This window comes from Athene cunicularia (assembly GCF_003259725.1).
Source record: "Athene cunicularia isolate RWA chromosome 4 unlocalized genomic scaffold, athCun1 chr4_part2, whole genome shotgun sequence".
In the NCBI taxonomy this organism is placed as follows: Eukaryota; Metazoa; Chordata; class Aves; order Strigiformes; family Strigidae; genus Athene; species Athene cunicularia.
This window is the reverse complement of record NW_020799099.1, coordinates 30510437-30532860: the sequence shown is the minus strand read 5'-3', so window position 1 is coordinate 30532860 and position 22424 is coordinate 30510437. Positions and strand designations below refer to the sequence as shown.

At 40.1% G+C, this 22424-nt stretch overlaps 1 protein-coding gene across 1 annotated transcript in view; it reads left to right on the top strand.

Moving 5' to 3' along the window:
• The window catches only part of DCLK2 (doublecortin like kinase 2), a 98606-nt gene extending 76451 nt beyond the window's left edge, over positions 1 to 22155 (top strand). Inside the window, exons 11-20 of the mRNA XM_026847966.1 lie at positions 2826 to 2883; positions 6372 to 6491; positions 8271 to 8417; positions 10969 to 11102; positions 12327 to 12404; positions 13891 to 13987; positions 15326 to 15406; positions 17332 to 17448; positions 19391 to 19403; positions 22017 to 22155. Coding sequence (XP_026703767.1) covers positions 2826 to 2883; positions 6372 to 6491; positions 8271 to 8417; positions 10969 to 11102; positions 12327 to 12404; positions 13891 to 13987; positions 15326 to 15406; positions 17332 to 17448; positions 19391 to 19403; positions 22017 to 22033 — 862 coding nt within the window. The 3' untranslated portion in view covers positions 22034 to 22155. The remainder of the gene's footprint in view (positions 1 to 2825; positions 2884 to 6371; positions 6492 to 8270; positions 8418 to 10968; positions 11103 to 12326; positions 12405 to 13890; positions 13988 to 15325; positions 15407 to 17331; positions 17449 to 19390; positions 19404 to 22016) is intronic.
• Positions 22156 to 22424: the final 269 nt, after the last annotated feature.

The following is a 22424-nucleotide window of genomic DNA, read 5'->3' as shown; positions in this document are numbered from 1 at the left end:
TCCATCCCCCTAATCCTCACCCAGAGGCTCTCAGCCACATCATCCCTAACTGTAGGGGCTGTACAATCGAACCTCTCCCTTAACGTGTAGCGCGACGCCTCCACCTCGCCCGCCTGGCCTATCCCTCCCGAACAGCCCCTAGCCCTCCATCCCAGCACTCCAACTGTGCGGCTCTGTCCACCGAGTCTCACTAATATCCTGGCTCTGGGAGCTGACCAACGCTTCCAGTTCATCCTGTTTGTTTCTCATACTGCGTGTACAAGGATTTCAGAGTGGCTGCTGAGCCCTCTGTGCTCCCAGGAGCAGTGTCAATGTTCCCGTGAGCGCTGGCCACCCTCAGGCCATGCCTGGCCAACCCCTGCCCTGCTTACTGCGATCTCGTTGGATTCTAGTTCAAAGCTCTCTTGATCAACCCTGCCAGCTTACACCGGGGGGAAACCTGTCAGGCCCTGGCACAACTTGCCTCTTGAAGGCTCTGCTGTGGTTTACAAACCCTAAGTTTTGGCACAGGCACCCAGTAAATGATGCTTCACGGTGTTTTCCCATGCACCCTGAAACTCTGTTATCTGTAGAGTGAACGGCATTCATGAAAGATAACAGGTTAAAAACATAAGATGGAATAATTTATTATTTTCAGGAATTTCAACTGTGTGTTTTGGAAATCACTTAAGATCCACTGAAAATGGGGCACGGGCTGCTAAGACACTTGGCGTTTCAAAATGTCACAGAATCCCAGAACCATCTGGGTTGGAAAAGCCCTTGGAGCTCCTCCAGCCCAACCATGACCCTCCCCCTGACTGTTCCCAACTCCCCCAGATCCCTCAGTGCTGGCTCAGCCCGACTCTTCAACCCCTCCAGGGATCCCGGGGACTCCCCCCCTGCCCTGGGCAGCCCATTCCAACGCCCAACAGCCCCTTCTGCACAGAAATCCTTTCTCAGAGCCAGCCTGACCCTGCCCTGTTCTTTTTGGAATGAGGGGACTGGACTAGAAAAACAACCCTCCAAATTTTAATTTTATTTTTCAAAAAGCAAGATTAAACTTAAAAATCTACTTTTGTATGTGATCCAATCTTTATATTTAGCGAAGCATTGTTAAATGAATTTTATATAAAATAAATATACAATAGTTGCTAATAATAATAGAGAGGGAATGCCAACTATAAATGCTTGTCTTTTAAGTCCTATTAATTACTATATTTCATTTCTGATGGTGTTGTGCTTAAAGCCTTAGCCGTGGAGCCAGAATCCAATTATACCAGCTGTTCTACAAAAAGAATAAGATGGTCTCTTTTGCAGAGGGTGCCTATACGTCTGTATATAGAGAGACACAAGTCAACAGATGGCCACTGACAGCTAGACAGAAGATTACCAGAAACCTGTCAGACAGTACTAGTGTATGATAGGCAGTGGTACTAGCACACAAATCATGTGGATGATATCCAAGGGTTGGGTTTTATTTAGGTGCTGTAGTAAAGGGCATTTGCAAGAGGGATTTGAAGTTGGTTGATGGCTTTGTGAACGTTAACTCGTCTTTCTACGCAGCGTAAGTGCCGAAGGTTTACTAAGTGGGTTTTGCCCATCAGTTTGGAGGCTTTGAGATAATGCACTTAATTAGTATAATACATAAATTCTGACTGTGAATGACACACAGTACTCACAGTAGATTTTACATCAGGTCCATAATAGAAGAGCATGCTATTTCATAGATACCATTTAGATAGCACTTCTATCTAAAGACCACATCAGGTCGTAACTATGACAACCTCTCAGATACAGCTGCACTTTCAGAGGAGAGGCTCTCTACTCATTTTTTCAATAATGGATAAATAGAATGTCAGACTTGAATTCAGTTCCTTGTTTGACGCTTTTCTAACTGCCTCCAAGTGTTTTTTACCACAGGTGCTAACGGTGTTCTGATGCACGCTGCGGTCTGTAGGTACTGACACAACACCAAAGAGTAGCGATAGGGTCTTATGACGTTTTCTTGTCATTTTTAATTTGTCATTAATGGAGGTAGTAATGTCTTCTTTGTTAAAAAAAAAAAAAAAAAAAAAAAAAGATAAAAAAGGTAATTCATTTGTTTGTGGTGCTTTTTTCTCTCGTTTTCTCCCCTTCTGGAGAAATGTTTATTGCTCAGAGGGATGAAAGGGAAACAAGAGCTCCTTTCTGTGAGAGCATTTACTGAAAACAGTAATCCTTTTTACTTGGTATATAACCACTGTCTTGACTGTCATAGGGCTGTAGAATTCCATAGAATACTTACAAAAATAAGTTTAAAAGTATAAAAATAAGTATAGTTGTAAGTATAAAAATAAAGAAAGAATTAAACAGAAATGGTCAAAATTAGCACCTCATAAATTCTTTGGGGTTTTATACTAGTCTTTAATGAACTGTGGGTCTTTAGCTCTGCTGAATCCTCTTGCAATTCTTCCACTTAGGGTATGAGTCTTTCCTCTGCTCGCAAATAAATGTGCATGATTTTATCGTTAAAGTCTACCAGTTGAACAAAGCTCAGTGGAAGGCTCGAGGCAGATTTTGCAGGTTGCATTAAAGAAGTGACAGGGAGTTGTGCCAGGTCACAGAAGAATGAATTGCAGCTGGAGCCTAGCATTAATACACAAAGTGAGCTGGATTGTGGTAGTCAGGGAAACAGCAGGCACAAATGCTGCTGAGGAAACAAAAACGAAAATCAAGTCCGTTCTGTAAATTTTCTGTCAGCAGCCTCCGTGGGACAAGGCATTCTGTAACAATAATCTATATTCTTACAAATAAGGCCACAGTTTGACCACTTTCTAAATGAATGGTTCTCGTGTTTTTCTTGCTAGCTCCACAGGAAAGGAGTTTGCACTGAAGATCATAGACAAGGCTAAATGCTGTGGAAAGGTACTGTACAACAATTTGCATGTAAAGAAAAATAGCAGGAACAGCACTAGCAGCTGCTCATTAGTCATAAATGGTGGGTGTGTTTGGGTTTTCTGACTATTTTCAGAATATCTGTTTAACAGGATGATAATGTATCCAAGAAGCAAATAATAAAAGTAGGGAGCATTAGTCTACTGGATAATAAAAAACAAATTGTTGTCTATTTTATTAGACTAACAAAGAAAATGCTAATATGCATCCAAATTATATTAGAAAGATGTTGATATGTAAAATACGAGAGAAGAAATTTGCAGCTATATGTGTATTTACATAATTCCCACTACTCTCTGCCTCTTTATCTTTTTATGGCTGTACATGCTCCTTTTATATGCAGAACATGGATTGGAAAGAAATTTTCCCAAACATTTCTTTCCGTATGTGTAATTTCACCATCCTGTGTAACAAAGATCTCTTAACAAAAGAGTTCCTTAAACTTCCTTTTAAATTCAAGCTTAAAAAAAGCCAAATCCAAAATTGTCTCTCCAGCGGAACAGCACATTATGTAATTGAAGCAAACATCTGAGCTTGTCAGACCTCTTCTTCCTCTTCCTCCCAAGCACAGAGATTTTGATAAAGGAAGGAAAAAACCCCAACCTACAGCCAAGAACAGAGACTAATGCTGGAATAGGCAGCAGCAAATAAAATACTTCTATTTTCACTGCTTTGCAACATCTAGAAAACAAAGTGCTCTCGAGGAATTTATGAATCCAATGGATTGTAGTTTAGTGTTAGCTAAAAGAACACGGAGAGCACAGTATGAAGTAGCAATCAAATTCTGGATTAAAGTCTCCTTGAGAGTAGGAAATACGCCGTTCTCTCAAGGATGGCTGAAAAGATGGACTTTCTGATGCAGACACATTGTTATTTTGTGTAAATGACTGCACTGAAATGATTCTGGAGGTAACCCTGCCACCGAGCCAGGATTTTAATTCAAATACCCTTTTTATACATAAAGCAACTGCTCTCAAGTGTAATTCGGAGCTCCAGATGCTTAATGTGACCTTGTAGGAAGGTGCAGCGAGTCTGTATGACATTCTTTGTGTGGTAAGGAGCTGTGTATTACAGTCCATTAACGCATTACCTGCTGTGATGAGTCGATTTAAGTAGAGGACCTCAAACAGAAATGCTTTATCTGTGCAGATTTTAAATTGTTAAATGTTTCTTCAGTTTCTTTGGCTGTGAGAAGGGTGACCCAGAGTGTTTCACTACGTATTTTTTATTACTTGAGTCAGCTGCTTAGGTATCATAAATCGGAATGGTCTAGAGATAGACAATCCATTTAATACAACAGGGTTTAAACATATTTTTTATTTATCATTCTCACTGCTTTAAAACAAATCAAAAAACCCAGCTCCGTGGATGCATACTTGTCTGTTTTGGAAGGACCTGTGTCTGTATAGCTCCACGCAGATGGATGTGTATGTACCAGCAGAGGAGTGCTGTTAGGAAGATGTTTTATACCTGTTAGGACAGTGGCAGAACTGTCCAGGAAGAATTCCAACACAGAAAATAATTAAATTTTGCTACAGCTTACTCTGTCCTCACTCCGTTTCACATCCCAACATAAAAACACCCCATCTGGCCCAAATATGCATGACCTGTATGTTGCTCACTGCTCTCCAGCGTTTTATCTTGTATGTTCTAAAACTTGAATCCAGTTGACTAATGTATTTTCCGCAAGCGGTGTAAATGTTAATTATACAATAATTTATCTTTAAATAAATCATATTAACATAGAATGAAATCTGTATTGCACTATCTGGGAGAACATTGTAACAAGTTCACGAATTACTAGTTTTTTTTTTTACATGATAAAATATAGCAAAAACAATGGGGTGGTTGAAAATAACTAGATATTAGTCAGCATTTTGAGGACAGGTATTGGTATAGTAGCTCAGCAATGTTTTTGGAGCCTTTTTCAAAATATTATTTTAAATAAACATTACTTATGCCTGAGCTTTACTTAAAGGAATTAACAGTCAAGTGAAACAAAGCAAGCACGGGTAAAGCTATTGTGCCTTAGTCGTAATTAATGTCTGTCATAAATTTAATGTGTTCTCTGTTCTTTAGGTAGAAAAAGCTATAATAAGATTCTAGGGTTTTTTGGACTCTTAATGCTAGTTTTGAATTTACAGGCTTCCATCCATAAAGCTTAGTATGCTGTGGCTGTTCACTTTTGTCTGTTGGTGAGATTCAGCCTTGTGTTTAACAAAATTGCTTCATGTTTGTTTGTTTTTTTTCCTCCAGAGCACTTTGCTTGGAGCAGACATATGTTTGTTCAGAATGACAATTGATGCTCTTTCAAACTGAATTTCAAAGGTGTGACTGTTTAACCCAGATATGCCGCAACATACTCTCACGAAATTAGGTGCACATGTGACACGTGGTTTCTGAGTTACGTAGCCACATAAAGCTTTGGCAAAACCACAATGCATCCATGAATAACCCTGGAAATAGAAGGTGAAGTAGCGTGAGGTCTTCAGTCACTGCCTGCACACGGTGGATCACCTCTGCCTCTAGTGCTCTGCTCACAATGCATGAAGTGCATGCTACTCATCAGTGCATCAAATGAAAAAGCTCCAAGTCCAGTGACACGATTTGTTATTTGCCAGAGTGTAAGGAAGCGGGTGGTTTTTGCAAGCATTTTTACTTATTTTGCACTGAATCTAAATATCTGTATTCCAATATTTATAAAGGAAAAATGCAAGTCATTCTTCACATGAAGAGGGGCATGTAATTTTCCTTCTTTCTTTCTCCAATGTTAACCAAGTGCTAAGATGTTCTAGAAAACAAAACATTGTTCTTGAAACCCCTTACTTCCTCAGAAGTACAGGGATGGGGAAATTAAACCCAATCTGTGTGCTTTTAAACTGTTAGAGCTGCAACAACTGAGCTAATACATATTGTGCAGGCTGTAAATCTGAGCATACATATAAAATGAACAGAAATCCACAGCCAAAAGAGTTATTTTTCCTGTGTGTAATCCACAACTTCAAAGAAAATAAAATCCTTGAAAATAATTTTTAGGTAATCTGTCCTTGAGTAACCTGCACTAAATGAGAGGTGAAGGCTGGAGAGGATCAAGACGTTGGGGTGGCTGGTTACAGTGATTCAGCTTGGAGATGGGGGGGTTCTGAACTTAATTTCACCTCATAACACCCACATAAAAACATATCCTGCACTTCCTGAATTGCTGTCCTGTTCTGGGGTCTTTTTTCAGAGATATCCCATTGGTTATGTGTGTGAAGTATGGTATGTTAAATTAAATTCGGTCAAGGATGAAGTGCAGTTGGGCTAAAATACAAGTTAAAATCCAGCATCCGATAAGAAGCCTCTACTGTATAAATTAAAGAGCAAAGAGGGTGCTCGCTGATCAAGGTGGTCAAAGGAAAAGCGAATTGGCAGTTTCATATCTCTTCAGGTAAACTTCCCTGCTCTTTTCTGAACAGGAGCACCTGATTGAAAATGAAGTGTCTATTCTGCGTCAAGTGAAGCATCCAAATATCATTATGCTTATAGAGGAGATGGACACCCCAACAGAACTCTTTCTGGTGATGGAGCTGGTCAAGGTAAGACTAAGAAGGCTTTTTATTTTTTTGTTAATTCTCTGTGTTGGTGTGAAATCTGAGAAGCACCTGGGAACATCGAGATCTTGGAAGAGATAATCAGATCAGATTTCAGTGGCAACCTGCATTTTTATTCATACGTATATTCTTGTCAGTCATATTAATGGAATTTATGTCTCTTCACTTTTAATTAGACTCTACACAGACTTGAGGTAGTTTTGCAGTGTGCACAGTCTAGAGAGAAGTGGATAGTGGGTTTGATACCATGTTTACAATATGCGGGGGTAATAACAAGACCCATTTACTGACAGAACACCTGCATTTATTTCACTAATATCTTTAATAATTTGACTAACTAAGAAATTAAGACACAAAGTGTCCTTAATGAATTTGTCTTAGTAGACAGCAGATACAACAAATAAACTCAAGTGATTATGGTCCAGCCAAATTAAAACTCAAAAGATCTCACCTTGTTTTCCTTGCATCAAACATTCACTCACCTTATTTCCAATTCACCAGAAAGTAGATGCTGCTTTCATACGTGTACAGAGAAAACAAAACAAAAAACCCCTTCATTTTGCTGTCACCTTGCGAACCAAATACACAAGTTTCATCAAATTTTAGTCAGGCACTCTTGTCTGTGTTCTGTACATACACAGCAATGCTGCCCATCAGCTTGATCGGGATGTCAGCTACAAATAACATGTATCATCATCACCACCACCACCACTTATTTCTGTCTGAAATGTTAGATTCAGGAGTCCTCTCTGGAATGGTTGCCAGCCTGGGAAACCTCTACAAGTCTGTAGCTGTTGAATTCATAATTTCTGTAGCCTACCCATTTCTCTTCCTTTCTAGGAGTTATTTTTATCTAGTAGAGGCTTGCTTGGTTTTAATATAGTATTTTTTTATATATATATATATATATATATATATATTTTAATACACCACCACCTTGTCCTCTATTTCCTGAATTGTTTTTATTCCACATGTGTTGAAATGCTTGGAATGCCACCCCCAGCTTAGACAGATCACTCCTACAGATGTATCCAGGGTAACCATCACAGAGACACCCACGTAAAATTTTTTGCAATGACTGGAAATGCTGCATCAGGAACTCTCTTATGTGGTGTTATGTATTCCCAGAGGAACAGGGCACCCAGAGGCAGAGACTGCACAGCTGGCATAGTCAGAAATCACCTGTAGGTCCTACGCTTTGGGGCATCATGGAATCATTTAGTCTGGAAAAGGTCATGCTTGTGTTGCTTGTCCTCTTCAGTTGTATTTATTTGATATTTCTGCAATATCTGCAGAAATTCCAATTTGTAGTTCGTTACAGTTGCTGAATATTTGTTATGTTAGGCTTTTTATTATGGGGCTGGTTTATATCACTTTAGGCTTTATGCAAAACCAGGGCTATTTTTTGCTATGTGAAGGTATCACGTTGGTGAGATGAAGGAAAGGGACAATGTATGCCTGTACCTGTAGGTAATATAAACGAGTGATCAAAGGTAGGAAGATTAACAGAACGAAATCTACACAGAGCTGTGATTTGCCCAAACTCAGACACCAGAAGCCTGGAGTACAGTTTAACATAGATAACCCAAGCCCCAGTCTCGTATCATGGTGACAAGATCATCTCTCTGCAAAATATTTTTTTTGCCATTTAACAGGCCTTTGAGCATGCCGTTTATAAAGGAAGATTTTACACGGCTGTTTTATGAAATATCCTTATCTTAATTATTTTTCATGTAGTGATCTATTATCTTTCCATGACTTCAGGGAGGAGATCTATTTGATGCTATCACTTCTTCTACAAAATACACAGAGCGAGACGGGAGTGCCATGGTCTACAATCTAGCCAGTGCGCTTAAATACCTTCATGGTCTCAACATTGTGCACAGAGACATCAAGCCAGAAAATCTCCTGGTACGTCCCATTTATTTTCTGTTATTTTCTCTTTGTTCTCATTAATGCAAATGCTTGTATATAAATGTCAAGGAGCTGAGCAGAGAACAGCAGGAATATTAATTTAGAGTAAGTATGTATGAAATAAATCTTCTGCTGTGAGATAGCAATCACCATAACCTAAGTGAGCTGTGCTCAGACCTGTCCTTAGACCTGTCTTTACATTTTGATTGGCTGCCATTTGGATAAGCAGGAGTACTGACTCACAAAACAATGAATTTTAAAGCTATGTTGATGAATTATTTATTACAGCTCGCAAGTGGGAGAAAAGGTGGGCTGGGTGCCATTTCTTTGAACGATTGTATGGTTGTCCCGAGCAATTTTTTGTTGCTTTTTCTTTTACCGTCATAGTAGGAACATCTTTCTGATGATTTACCGATATTCCAGCTGATGAATTCTCTGTATGTACATTTATTTTGTCCTAGAGGACTTTTGTTTCCAGCAGAGACATAAAATAATTGTATTGACAAGAATTACCATGAAGGCTGCTTTGGGAACTGCTTAGACTACAGTTCACAGAATGGGAACAGCAGATCTTGCTCACACACAGAGGTCACAGCTACGTACTACCCGTGGGGTGTTAGATATTACATGTCATGCACTGAACAGAGAGGGCCATAATCTCCCCTGCTTGAGCCACTGCCATCAGGAACGCTAGTGGCTTTCGCCAGCACTTGGTAGGCGTTTATTAAAGCCTTCTGTGGTGTTTGTCAATCCTCTTTAATGAGGTTGCATCTAGAGTAGGAGTCGTGGCTTATCCCAGACTGGATTTTGAACTGCTACAAGGATAGGGCTGTAAGCTGAAAATATTTTCCAGTTCATAGTCAATTCTTTCCCAACTAATGCCACTGACAGTGTTTAGCAATTTAAATAAGCCCTCAAATAAATTAGTAAATTAGTTTGTTTAACAAAAGGAAGTGGGGGGGAGGGCTTCTGGAAAATATAGTCACAGCAACATGGCACTTAAAGAAAATGAAGGTGGAAGTCTGACTATCAGTGCATCTTCAGACACAGCCAGGCCGAAGAAATTTTAAGCTCTCGTTAGTGATTGCATCAGTTATAAATAGGCATAAATATCCTTTCTGCCTAGAAAGCCTAAAGAGATTACTCAACAGATGCAAATCTTATTCACTATGATTGACACTGGCAGGATGTTAAGATAACATACTGGCACTGAATCTAAATGTAAATAATTCCCATCCATTGCTACCTATGATTCCAAGTATTTAGTTCTTTTGCACAGGGTCATCCAGCTGTCTGAATTATATTCTCTTTAGTAGTCACACATTTAAAAATACACACTCTTAAGAGTAATAGCAGTTAGGAAGGTGTTAATCAGGGGGAACAGTGGTTTCCATTTAATGACACAAATTACTCAGGGAAATGGAGGGAGGTATTGCTGCCTGAGCAGTGTTCAGTTGTGTGAAGACACCAAACTCACTCAGCCATTCTGGAGATTCTGGAGCTCTACATTCTAGAAACTAAATCCCATTGAAATCATGTTAATATAAACATTTTGCATTAAGAACAAAACCCAGATTAATTTTTAGGGGTGTTTCCTTTGCTCTGGGCGTGGTTTGATTTACTCTTGATTTACACTGTCATATCACACTTCTGTTTCTCTTAAAATTTAGTTTCTTCTTTCTGTTAAAATTCAGTTTCTTTCATCAACAATATGACTCAGAACCACATGTGATAGGTTCTTTATGGGGCTTTTGGTAAGATGCACTTGGGTCTGCACAGAAACCTAAGCACTTCTCAGTCGGCTTTCATCGCTCAGGTGCTGAATTTGCCTAGATTAAGCTTAGGGGAGACATTTACCTATGAAGTATCTGGCATGCTGGCTGACTAGATTTATGCTTAGTGAGCGACGTTAAACAAATCTGATTGTAGCTGCCAAACCCATTTTAAACTCTAAGTCACAAGCAAATAGAAGAATTTATAGTATTATATTTTTCTTACTATATTTAAAACTTCTCAGCATTCTAGGATGGGGTTTTCTACCACCCACCCCCCCCAGTTGCTTGAGGCTGTATTATGGGCTGACCTACATAGCAGGCAGACAGCTCCATTGGACAGTAGCTCCAGCTGCACTGTGACAATCAGTGGCCCCAAGCTGCCCAGGGCAGGGTCAGGCTGGCTCTGAGGAAGTATTTCTTTGCAGAAGGGGCTGTTGGGCGTTGGAATGGCCTGCCCAGGGCAGGGGGGGGACTCCCCGGGATCCCTGGGGGGGTTGAAGAGTCGGGCTGAGCCAGCGCTGAGGGATCTGGGGGAGTTGGGAACGCTCAGGGGGAGGGTCATGGTTGGGCTGGAAGAGCTTCAAGGGCTTTTCCAACCTGGATGGTTCTGGGATGGTCATACCATCTTTCTCTTCTTTCCCTACAAGGCTGTGGAATTTACCTCTTTTTCCTATTCTCTTGGTATGATGATTATTACTTTCCACACACATTAAAGGCTTAAAAAAAATGCAGATGTTCCCCTCCTCATTCTGTTTTTATTTTGCTGATTCTAGGTATGTGAGTACCCGGATGGAACAAAGTCTCTGAAGCTAGGAGACTTTGGACTGGCGACTGTGGTTGAAGGACCTTTATATACCGTCTGTGGTACACCCACATATGTGGCTCCAGAAATCATTGCAGAAACAGGGTGAGGATGGCTCAGACATATTTTTGGCAGGTAGCTCCGGTTGTAAGACCCAGAATGCTCTAATAGGACAGTCCTCCATCTTTTTGTAACCAAACCACCTGTGAGAAAACAGACATCATTCAGTTCCTCCAAGAGGCTGGTTTCCTCGCTCACCCTGCTCCTGGAGTTCATCTTGGCCTCCCTACCATCTCCCTAGGAGCAGCGGTAGTGCAGTGGGGTTTGTGTTCCCTGCCTCACCTCACCGATCAGAGCCCATTGTACCAGCTGTGGCAGCCGCGTGGGGAAAAACGGACAAGCAAAACCCAGCGTTCGTGTTAGAAACAGGGTAACTTCTATTAGAAGAGACTCCAGAGGTCACCTAGTCTAAACCAGGTCTAATTAGATGGTGCTGACTCACAGTGGCCTCGTTAGGGTGACGCGTACTATTTGATAACTTGGTTTAATTAAACACCCCTATTTTTCTGTATTTAACAGGTTGTTGCGTAAATACAAAATAATTTTGCAAAATGGTAGACCCGCCTTTCCTTTTAGACCTATTAGACCTCCATTCCATGCTAGCTGACTCTTGCCATGGCTGTGAACATTCTGAATCCAGTTTTCCTGAGGGAGGGAGGTTTGTTGCATTGTTTCAAGCATTGTTCAGTGCATTTGTCACATCGAGAAATGTTTCACAGCTGCAGTGAGCTCAAACGTCCAAGGGTAATGCATCTGCATTTTGACAAACTGAGCCTACTGGATAGAAAACAACAGGGAAAAAAAGATCTCTTTGTGACTTCTAGTGTTTTAATTTCTGTGCTTTAAAAGAAAGGTGCAAATTTTTTTCCCTGTGTTATTCACTCAAGAGACTGGAGAATCGGTATCTTTCTTGTTGCTTAGCAACACACGATAACCTTACTGAGAAGGCACATCCTTGTCTTTTATCATTAGTCATTCTGGATTGGGAAACCTTGATACTGAATTGAATCTGAGTATATTCAGAAGACCCCAGAGAGCCTTGAGGCTTATGGGGAAAAAAAAAAAAAGCAAATGAAAAATTATGTTATCGTGGTTTCCTAAAGACTTCGAAGGGTGCCAAGTGATGCTTAGGTACAAAATCCACATCATCATCAGGCAGCTTGGAACATCAGTGTATGTTCATGTAAGTGTAATCAATTGTTTGATTGGAATGACTTTTTTTTTTTTTTTTTTAAATCCAGCAGAATTAACGCAGCCTTGTTTTCTCAGATACGGCTTAAAGGTGGACATTTGGGCTGCAGGGGTGATCACATACATACTGCTGTGTGGATTTCCACCTTTTCGCAGGTGAGTGAGTGTCCCTGTCTGTCAAAGGGAAAAATAGTAAAGAACCACCTTCTTCCTGAGCAAGCCTTAACCGGCTACCCGAAGGAGGCATCCTGAGGGGGAAAAGTTAGATTAGATTGACACATTGTCTTTACTTTTTTTGTCCTTTCTAAAGACTGTTTTCACTTGTCCCTCGTGTCAGGTTATTATTTTTCCGAGGGAGCAGCTGGTTTACTGCCGTGCGCAGGGATGTGGCGGTGTGAGGGCAGTTCCTTTCCCTTTTGTCTGCTCTGTGTATCCCAGTTCAATGGACGTGTCTGCTTTGCCCTCTAGTGTTTCTGCTGGACACAGCAGCTTACTGGTTCCTGAGGGTGGTTGATGAGGTGAGGGGAAGAATTTGCTTGTGTTGCATTTTTAACCTCGTTAATCTTTTTGATTGATAAGTGTCGCATCAGCAGTAGAGTTTGCAAACATGATTCTATTCACCATACGTGTGAGTTCTACTAAAAATCAAATAAGATCTGCTTTGTGCCTCAGCGATTCTTTTTTTTTTTTTTTTTTTTTTTCCCCCAGGGAATGAGAAGGAATTGGCACATTTTGATAGGGAATTCTACTTTTAACTTGTAAGTTATTTGCACACAGTCTGTCCATTTTTATAGTAAAATACTTTTTTTAACTAAAAATCACCAGACTGAATATTTTGCAAAGAATACGATATAAACAATTGTTAGTGGGAAAATTATCATTTAGTTTAGGTATTTTGTTCTTGTATGTGGTTAATTCATGTTTAAAACTGCAAATATGGCGTGGAAGATATATTATACAAACAAATGGCAGTTGCTCTGAACAGAGTTTGGGGGCTGGGCATGGAGAATATCCATGCTGTTAGAATCTGGTCTTAATCAAGGTTCATAAATAGGTATTGATTGCAAAGCTGACCCAAGAGGTGAGTTGCTCATTACAAAAATAGGTTGGATGGATGTTCACAGTGGTTAGGGCCAACAAAGAGAGGTTAAAATGTTCTTGGTACAAAAGTACTTACCCTTTCAGTAGCAGTATCCTGCTGATACTCAGTAAACTACATGTGTCATGTGTTTTCTGTGTGTCCCCTTTGGCTTTTGAAAATTCTCCTGTTGTGGTAGTTTAGCAGAAGAGGTTCATTTCAGAGACTTTCTGTAGCACGTCCTTGGGAACTAGCCTGGTGAGTGACTTATTTTCTGATCACCTTTCCTGTTCCTTTGCTAGCTACGCAGTTTCTAGTCCAGTGGAGGTCCTTTCACCTCAATATTTTTCTGTTTCTCTGTTGTTTTTCTGTTCTCATCACTCCTGACAGTGTAACTCTGGCAAACACCTCAGAAGTGCTGCCACTCTATAAGTTTGCAAACAATGCATTTACAGCAGCTGATACAACATCATTTCAGTTCCAGCTCCACATCAAGTTAAAAATTCACATGGCAAATTGACTTCTTTCTTTCTCATGATCTTTTTCATTACTGCTATTCTACAGTGAAAACAACCTTCAGGAAGACCTCTTTGATCAGATACTTGTTGGGAAGTTGGAATTTCCTTCTCCCTACTGGGATAACATCACTGATTCAGCAAAGGTACTGATATGTTTTCCAGCCTGAAATAGTATTTTCTGACAAGCCCATGTGCTCTGTTGGGAAGGCAGAATAGAAGATGCAGGACAGACTCTTGCCCCTCTTCCAGCTGCTGTGCCTTTTTAATTAGTTACCTTAACAGTGCTTGATGACAGCTCAGGTTTTACAGGCCATCACATTATTGTCTGAGTTAAGTGTAGGAGAATTCCAGCTGCATTCAGTGAACATCACATTCAGTTTACTTAACGATGGACCCTTTTAGGAGTTTGGGGCTTCTGCTGTAAAATAAGTGTGTCTCCGAATTTTTCCCTCCTATCACTCTTTAAAAAAAGAAAAATTATTGCTATGTGGACTGAATTGACATAATTGAGTCAGAACTTCTGAGAGGTGCAGCCAGCTTGATGTGCCATTGCTAATAGTTCTTGTGTTACTGCCATTTATGTTGTAAATGACTGTGTCTGTAGGATAAAGGTTCCAACTTTTAAGCCCCACTTCTCAATCTAATTCAGTAACACGCTCCAAATGGTATCTAAGGACTCTACTTAGCAAGTGGAGATTATTTGTTATCCGGCCAATAAGAAGTTGCATTTGGGTTGGTTGGGGTGTTTTGGTTGTTTGTTTGGGGTTTTTTTAATTTTATTTTACTGACTGCTTTGTATCGATGACCTCTTCAGGTTTATCGTATCTGTAGGCACCGTTAATGTAAGGCCAGTGGAAGTATTTGATAAAGCTAAAGATGTGTGCTCTAAATTCTCTAAAGTATGATGAAAGCCACAATACCAAATCTTTTGGGAATAACCATCTAATTGGTAGCATTAAGCATTTTTATCTTTCTATCTATCTGCTTTTTCCTATACCAGGTGATCCTTAGCTGATGAAATGAGTTAAATGTCTTTTATTCTTCTGGAGCAACACAGAAGAGAACTTAGTTTTCAGATAATTGCAGCAGTTTCTTGAATTTCAGATGCAGTCTCCTGAATTTCTGATTTGTGCTCTTTAGGTGCTGTTACTCTGTGCACGTACACTGCCCATAGTCCCACCTCTCCCAGGTTTGGTTTTGTTCTGGTCACGTGCGTGAATATACCGAGAACAAACTGGAACATGATAGCTGATTTCTTTGTTTTTTTAACATTTCATTTGGTTTCCAAAGACTCAGTGAGACATGAATACAGTAAGGAAGTTGATATTAAGTATACTGTTGGGGTTTTTTTCCACCAAGAAAAAAACTGCAAGAAAATTGCACTGAGAAGAACTTGGTGCAACAATATTTTCTATTGTAATATTCTTCCCCACTCTCCTCAAACTCTTATTTTTCTTTTTTCTGTTTGTTTTTTTATGAAGGAGTTAATTAGCCTGATGTTACATGTGAATGCTGAAGCCCGATATACAGCAGCACAGATCCTAAGCCATCCCTGGGTGTCAGTGAGTAAATTACATTTTACTTGTCTCTAATTCCACCTGAAATCTGTAAATCTTAACCACTGAAGTATAGTTTTCAGAAGCAGCCGTACAGTTCTATTGTGCCCATTTCTGTCTATTGAACCATTTAGTCCCATTTCCACATCAAAGAGAACAGTAAGAGTCTGAAAGTTGCTTCAGCTCTAACAGCACTGTTAGCTTCTGTGCTCTGAAAGGAGAGAGGGAGGGTGTCACTTGCTGACTGTGCTTAGGAGGTGCTGGGATTTGCTATGACCCTGCTTAAATGTAACAGGACAGGAAGATGTGTGACTTGAGCATCTTTTTTGTTATTTCACAGTCAATCTAGAAAACAGTCATCTCAAAAATGCGTTATGTGGAAGCCCTGTTGGGCGTGTTGGCATCTTACTTGCTGCGTTGGTACTTGAAGTATGATCTCCCGTTTCTTGAAGCACTTCAAGCTTCGTAAGAAATAAAATCAGCAGACAAAATACCTAATTACACACAGGCACTAAGCTGGTGGCTGCAGGGTCCTTCATCTTTTTGGGCAGCAGCAATGGGGAACACCAAAGCTCGCTCATGGATTTAAAATCAGTTCCTCATTAATAAATACCAGGTTTTACATGTACATAGTCAATGTATATTGCCACACACATTTTAAAAGAGGGACTGAATATGATCTAGAGCTGTGGTTCTCAACCTCTGGGCTGCGGACCCCTGGGGGGGGCACGCCCAGCCTGGGAACATTGGGTCTGGCCTGCAGCACTGGGCCTCCTTTACCCACAGCCCCCTCCCTTCAATGCTCTTCTCATGCTCAAGGCTCCCCCCTGCCACCCCCCTGCCCTAACAGGCTAGTTTGGTGCTAGTATTGTGGGTGGGACCCACTTTAACTAGGTAGTTTTTCTCTTAACCCAACAGCCCTCTTTAGGGCCACAGTGGGGCTGAAGTCTGTTCCTCCAGGTGGTGGCCCTGGACCCATAAACAAAATTTATCTGAGCACAGACAAACAAGGGGGGGAGGTGAGAAGAATTGTAAAAAATATTAATCAAATTTTAATGTAAAAATTGGCATCAAATTCAGAATTAGCATGTTAAAATACCATAAAATGGGCCATTTGAGGAAGAAGAGTGTTGATGCTATTATTTTGAATCCATATAGAATCATTGCAATGAAGGTATTGTAACAGGAGTGTGTGCATTAGCAGGTTGACTTACTTCCCCTGCTCTCCAAAGTTGAAGACCCTTCATGAGAAAATAAATATTTGATGCAGTCTAGTGCTTTAAATCCTGAATTAAGTCTTGGTGGTCCGTGGCCACAAAAGGTATTTAAAGGGGGTCTGTGGTGAAGGAAAGGTTGAGAACCCCTGATCGATGGAGTTTCCTCAAGAAGAGAAGGCATCTATGACAAGTGTGACTCTGCATAATAACTCCTCTCGGATGTGTTTAGGACATGGTGGACCACTTAGAATGCTGATTTAAAGGAAAGCCAAATGACAAATATGGGTTTTATTTTTATATATATTTATATATAATAATTTATATATTATAATAATTTAAATTTATATATTTTTTTTTGTAAAAAAACACCATCATTTCCAGCATGTTATTTTTAACATGCATCAAACTTGCAGCTTGTAATTGTGGGACGAATCAATGGAGTGGAAGTATAGAGTGTCACACGGGCTTTTAAGGAATAGAAGTTTATGCATAAAACTGTGGTTGCCACATTCCTTTGTAAATTGTCTTTACCCATCTGAAACTAGAACTCAGGTAGCAGAGTGCATTCACTTTTGGGCTGCTGGTCTGAATGCTGACTTCACATAAAAAAGCAGGAAGTACCCGAGGATAATAGAAAACTTCTCTTTTACAGTCACATTCAAACACACTTTGGAGTTTTTTCCTGACTCGAATATTGTGTTTATTCTTATACAGGATGATACTTCCCAGGAGAATAATATGCAAGCTGAAGTAACAGGTAAACTGAAGCAGCACTTTAATAACACCCTACCCAAGCAAAATAGCACATCTGCTGGGGTTTCCGTCATCATGGTAAGAGAAATGCACATTTTTATACATTTTTATATTTTGCATATTTTCCTAACAGTGCTCTATGAGCATGTGTGGTGCAAGAATAGCAAAAGCAAAGCTAGAATAGTCTCTAATTCTAGCCTTTATTTATGTATAGTGTGGATTGTCTCATCATCGCTTGAAAGCAACTGAGTCTATCAGTGTGCCAGCTAAGCCTCAAAAATAAGCTTTCACACAAACATGTGAACACTAAGTAGTAGTTGTATGTTGAAATGAAGCTTATTAATAGTGTGAAATCAACGGTAGGTTTTTTAATCATACTGACCACCTAGTTAGTCAAGTAGGCTCTTCCCCTATGCCTGACCAAGCCTTGCTGGTCAACTTGACAGGAAACCTGACTCCCATTTCAGAAACTTTCTTTATAGTATTGAATGTTTAAAACATTAATTTTGTCCCAGTCTAACCCCTGGTATGTTTTTTCTGTTCCCTAACGGGAAGCTTTCTTCAAAGCATGCAAAGGAACCCTGATGACCTATAGCTGAACATGCATAAACAGTAAATCCAGAAGGCCCATGAGCGACTCATGGTAGAAGAAGTGGAGTTTATTGCTACCAGTACTCAGAACTGCACCTGTAATGGAGCAGTCACATTGGCAGAGAATATGCCACTGCTGTAGAGACTGAACTGCTGTTCTGTTCTTACTGTAGTTCTTGTCTGAGGCAAGGATGGACACTGCACACAGAGTGTTACCTTCGGTTACTAAAAGAAAAGTAAAACCATCTATGACAGTAACATAACAGTGATTTCCACCCCTCCCGTTAGTCTTAATTACCCTCAAAGTCCAGCCCACTTCTGTTAACAAAGAATTGTTTTAATCATCTGAATGTAGATAAATTTAAATAATATTTCTGCATACATACGTGCTTTTGCAAATACATTTATGTGAATTAAATAGGCCCAAGATTTAAATATAGGGAAAGGAACAAAAATGAGAGAAGTCAGAAAATGGATTTCAGGTTCATGCTGTTGTCTACATTTCATTTGACAGTTTGATTTGACAGTTTGAGAGGGACTTCAGAGCTTCATTCTTTATACTGTTGAGACTATGGATAAGCCTGAAGCTGAAAACTGGTACAAAATGCACTATATGTAATAAGAGCAATTTTAATTCTAACTCTCAGCCCCTCTCCAACTTGCATGCCACTTAAGCCTGTCTCAGATCTCTGACACAGCGTAGCTTCTGGCTTCTTATTGGTGTGGGTTTTTTTCTCATCCTGTTAGCTACTGACACTCCTTCAGCCAGGAAAGTACACCTCCTGAAAACTTTTCATTTTCCCTTTTCCTGCCTTATTTCCTTCTAACAGGTATGGAAGGAGTAAATGCATAATCATTTATTTCTGAATGCAGCTCCCAGTTATTGCTGAAGGAAGAAGTAACTTCTTGTTCAAAACACTGTAATCTAATGAGGGTTAAGCCCCTCATTTGTTATTCTTGCCCTGGTTTATCTGGAGCATTGAAATTTAGTTATCTTCATGTTAAGTTCTTCCCTTGCACTGGCACTCGCTGCTGAAAACCATTCAGGTTCAGACAAGCACAGTATTGTACTTCTCATGTATTGCAGTGCATTGCTATGTCAGTCCACCTGCATATTTAATGGGATCCCTTTTAGCATCACTTCATTCCAATATTGTCATCTGGCCAATGCAGATAATACCATCATGTGGCAGATAAGTAAAACTGCACATACCTACTTCAGTGTTCTTGCACAGGAGACTTTCTGCCCCTAAAAGCATGTTGCTGTTAATTCGTTACTGGGTTTTTTTTTTTGTTAATTTCAAAATGTTCTGTAAATTTAAATTTGTTGCAATTGTGTTAGTTCTGCTTAAAGTAAGTCTAGTTTCTGTCCCTTGCTTCCTTCCTTTTTCCTCCTTTCCCAATGCCTGCATTGCTTTCCTCTGAGTAGGTCCAAGGCAATGGTACGTACTAACTGCGATGCTTTGTTCTGCTGCACAAAAAATACATGTTCTCCATTTTTAACAAGAAGAAAGGAGAAATAACTCAGCCAGTCTGAAGTGGAAAGAGCTTCACAGCCACACAAAAACAACAAAGGAAAATCTTTTAAATACTTACAAAAAAGTTTTCTCTATTAAGTGATGCATATTTGAAATATTCTACACAAACACTGATCTATCTAGCTGGCTATTTTTTACTTCCTCAGACATATCTTGCTCTACTCCCCTGGGAGTGATTTTGTGCATTTCTGTATCTTACAGTATCCAAAAGCATTTAGAAAAATATGGGAATCCTACGCAGACAAAACCAAAAGAAACAAAACCAATGAAATAAGCAGTGTTCCCATTTAAAATAAAAAATTGTCACTTCAGCTTTTACAGTATCATAGATAGTGTCAGAAAGTGATCAGTCCTAAATTATTAAAAAAACATTCTTAGCAAGAGTAAAATTAAACCTACTCTTCAATCTTAAAAAAAAATAAATCCTAAATTGCATGACATAGGTATGTATTGCTGTGTTGAAGGTGTGACAACTATCAGAGGCTGCAGTGAGGACAGCACAGAAGAAAATCAGTGTCAGCAGGAGCTGAAAAGGTTGCCTTTCCCTTTTAAGTAACTTATCCTGCCGCTGAAATAGCAGAAGCCTGTTTACTCACAACTTTTTCCAGCAGGCAAAAGAGAAAATGCAATCCTGCCAGCACAGCAGCTACCTTGATACTGATAAAACCACTCCACGTCATATCTGATCTCAAAAGCTCAGATAACAGCTCAGCCAGGCATTTCCCTGCACGCTCCATCTATTTGCAAGTCATCTGTTTGTAGGAGATGTAACCTGATTAAAAAACGACCAACCCAACCAGACCAAAACACCCTAAATTCAAAATACTTAACCTTTTCTTTTGGGAACTCTTATGCTCAGTACTGAGGTCTGACAAAGCCTGGCAGGAAGGCTGAGGAGGAGAGGAGGGGTACCACGAGGCTGCCCCAGCACACAGCCACATCATTAGAACAGGAGACTCTGATTCCATCCGTGTACCTGCACAGAGGTCCTAGTCCAGCTCTCTTTGCCAAGTCAGGCAAAATAGAAATTTGAATTCAGGTACCCCCATAACGAAATAAGTTTTCACTACCAAGCTGTAGGATGTTTGGAAAAAAAGAGGGTAAGCACCTTATTTCTGCTGTCCTTGATGACTTTGATGCAAGAAACCACATCTGAAAAAAAAATGCAGGCTGAATTTAACGTATCAGGAAATTATTTCCGTATCTAAAACTAAATTAATTTAGGGAATAGTGTAGGAGACAAACTCCACTAAGAATACACAGAAATTTTCACTTTAGTGAAGCAAGTCCTCCTGAGCAATTGATCAAAAAAAAGAAATTTCTGAAGAACAGGCAGAGCGCCTGACCTTACAATTACCACATCCCAGCTCAGAATATGAAATTCCACATACCAGTGTCGTGTAATGCTTCCACGTAGGTAGGTGGAGGGTGCCACAAAGGTGAATCCAGTGTTTGTGCTGTGTTCAAGTGTCACAAGTTTGTGGGTTACTGGAGAAAGCCCCAGCTGGAGTAAGTGTGCTGTGCTTATTCTACAGAAATCAGTAAGCTACAAACAACTTCATTAATATGTATTAATTTAAAGCTGTTTTACCACTTGTACTTGAAGATCTTCCACAAAGTAAATAGTTAAGCCAAGTATTTATAATGATCAGTATTAGCCTTCTAACTGTGAAACAAGGCTTAATTATTCTGTCCCTCCAAGCCTTAGAAAGCAATTTCACATATATTTTTGACACAGGAATGACTAGATTTCCTTCTAGTTCACTGCAGACCATTCCACTAGCAATTAAATGTTCCACGGTAGTTTAATATAGCTTGCAGTATCCTTCAGAGGGTAGAAAAGTTGTCAGCTTCAGCAAACACACCACATACTGCAGATAATCCACCTATGGATTTGTCACTTTTCATTCGAACCCAACACTCTCTTCAGTAAAGTAACTTTTTTAGTATTCAGAAATGATGCGTTTTTGCCACCTTGCCATCTTTGTGAGAGGTCATTTCCCTACTCTCAACCATAAGCCGGAAAGCAGACCCTTTCATTAGGTTTTCCTTTGCCATCTTCACAAACAGATACACTTCTGTACCACTTGGGTTGTTACAGAAAACGTATTATTAAGTTTTTCACTAAGCATCATGCGATTCCTCGTGTCTGCAACAACAGGGGTACATAAATTTTGCTGCTAGCTGGCATGAAGAGTTCCTGCCACATCATCACCACTCATGTAATTGACTTTTTTTTTCCACGTCAGACTTGCAAGACAAAATTTTACACTTGCACCATTAGGGTAAATGTACGTCTGGAAGATGAGTTTTCCTTACGTTTTCCAAAGTCAGCACCATAAAATGATACAATTAATTATATGTAAGATTTCTAATGTTATTTCTCCTTTTTTTTTTTTTTTTCCTGGCTTTAATGCATGCACTTATTGTCTTGTTGATTGTTTTAACCCTTAAGCCAGGGCTCCGATTTAACGGCCCTTTTCATGTTTTGCCTTGGGTATTTTTGTTTGTTTTTAGAACACAGCTCTAGATAAAGAGAGTCAGATTTTCTGCAGCAAGCGCTGTCAGGACTCTGGTAGAGCTGGAACGGAGATAATTTCTACAATTACTGCTGCAGCTGATGATGATCCTCGTGTGGCTGGGTCCAAGACCCTCTTCCCTGCTGCTTCTGAGCCACCCCGCTCCCCCACGCTCCCCACCTCGGTACCTCCCGAGTTTGCTGGGGATCAGCCTGGTGCGTGGGACTGCTGAAACCGAACCCCAGTGAAGCTCCCGCGCTCTGGCCGCAGTTCCTCCTTATCTCCCAGGACAGTTTGTTTTCCGTTTACCCTCTCGTGGCGAGCCCAGGGCCGGCTCTTTCACGGGAGACTGATCTTCTGACTGTGGGTGAGTGAACGTGTGGTTTGAGTGCTCTTTGCCCTTGTC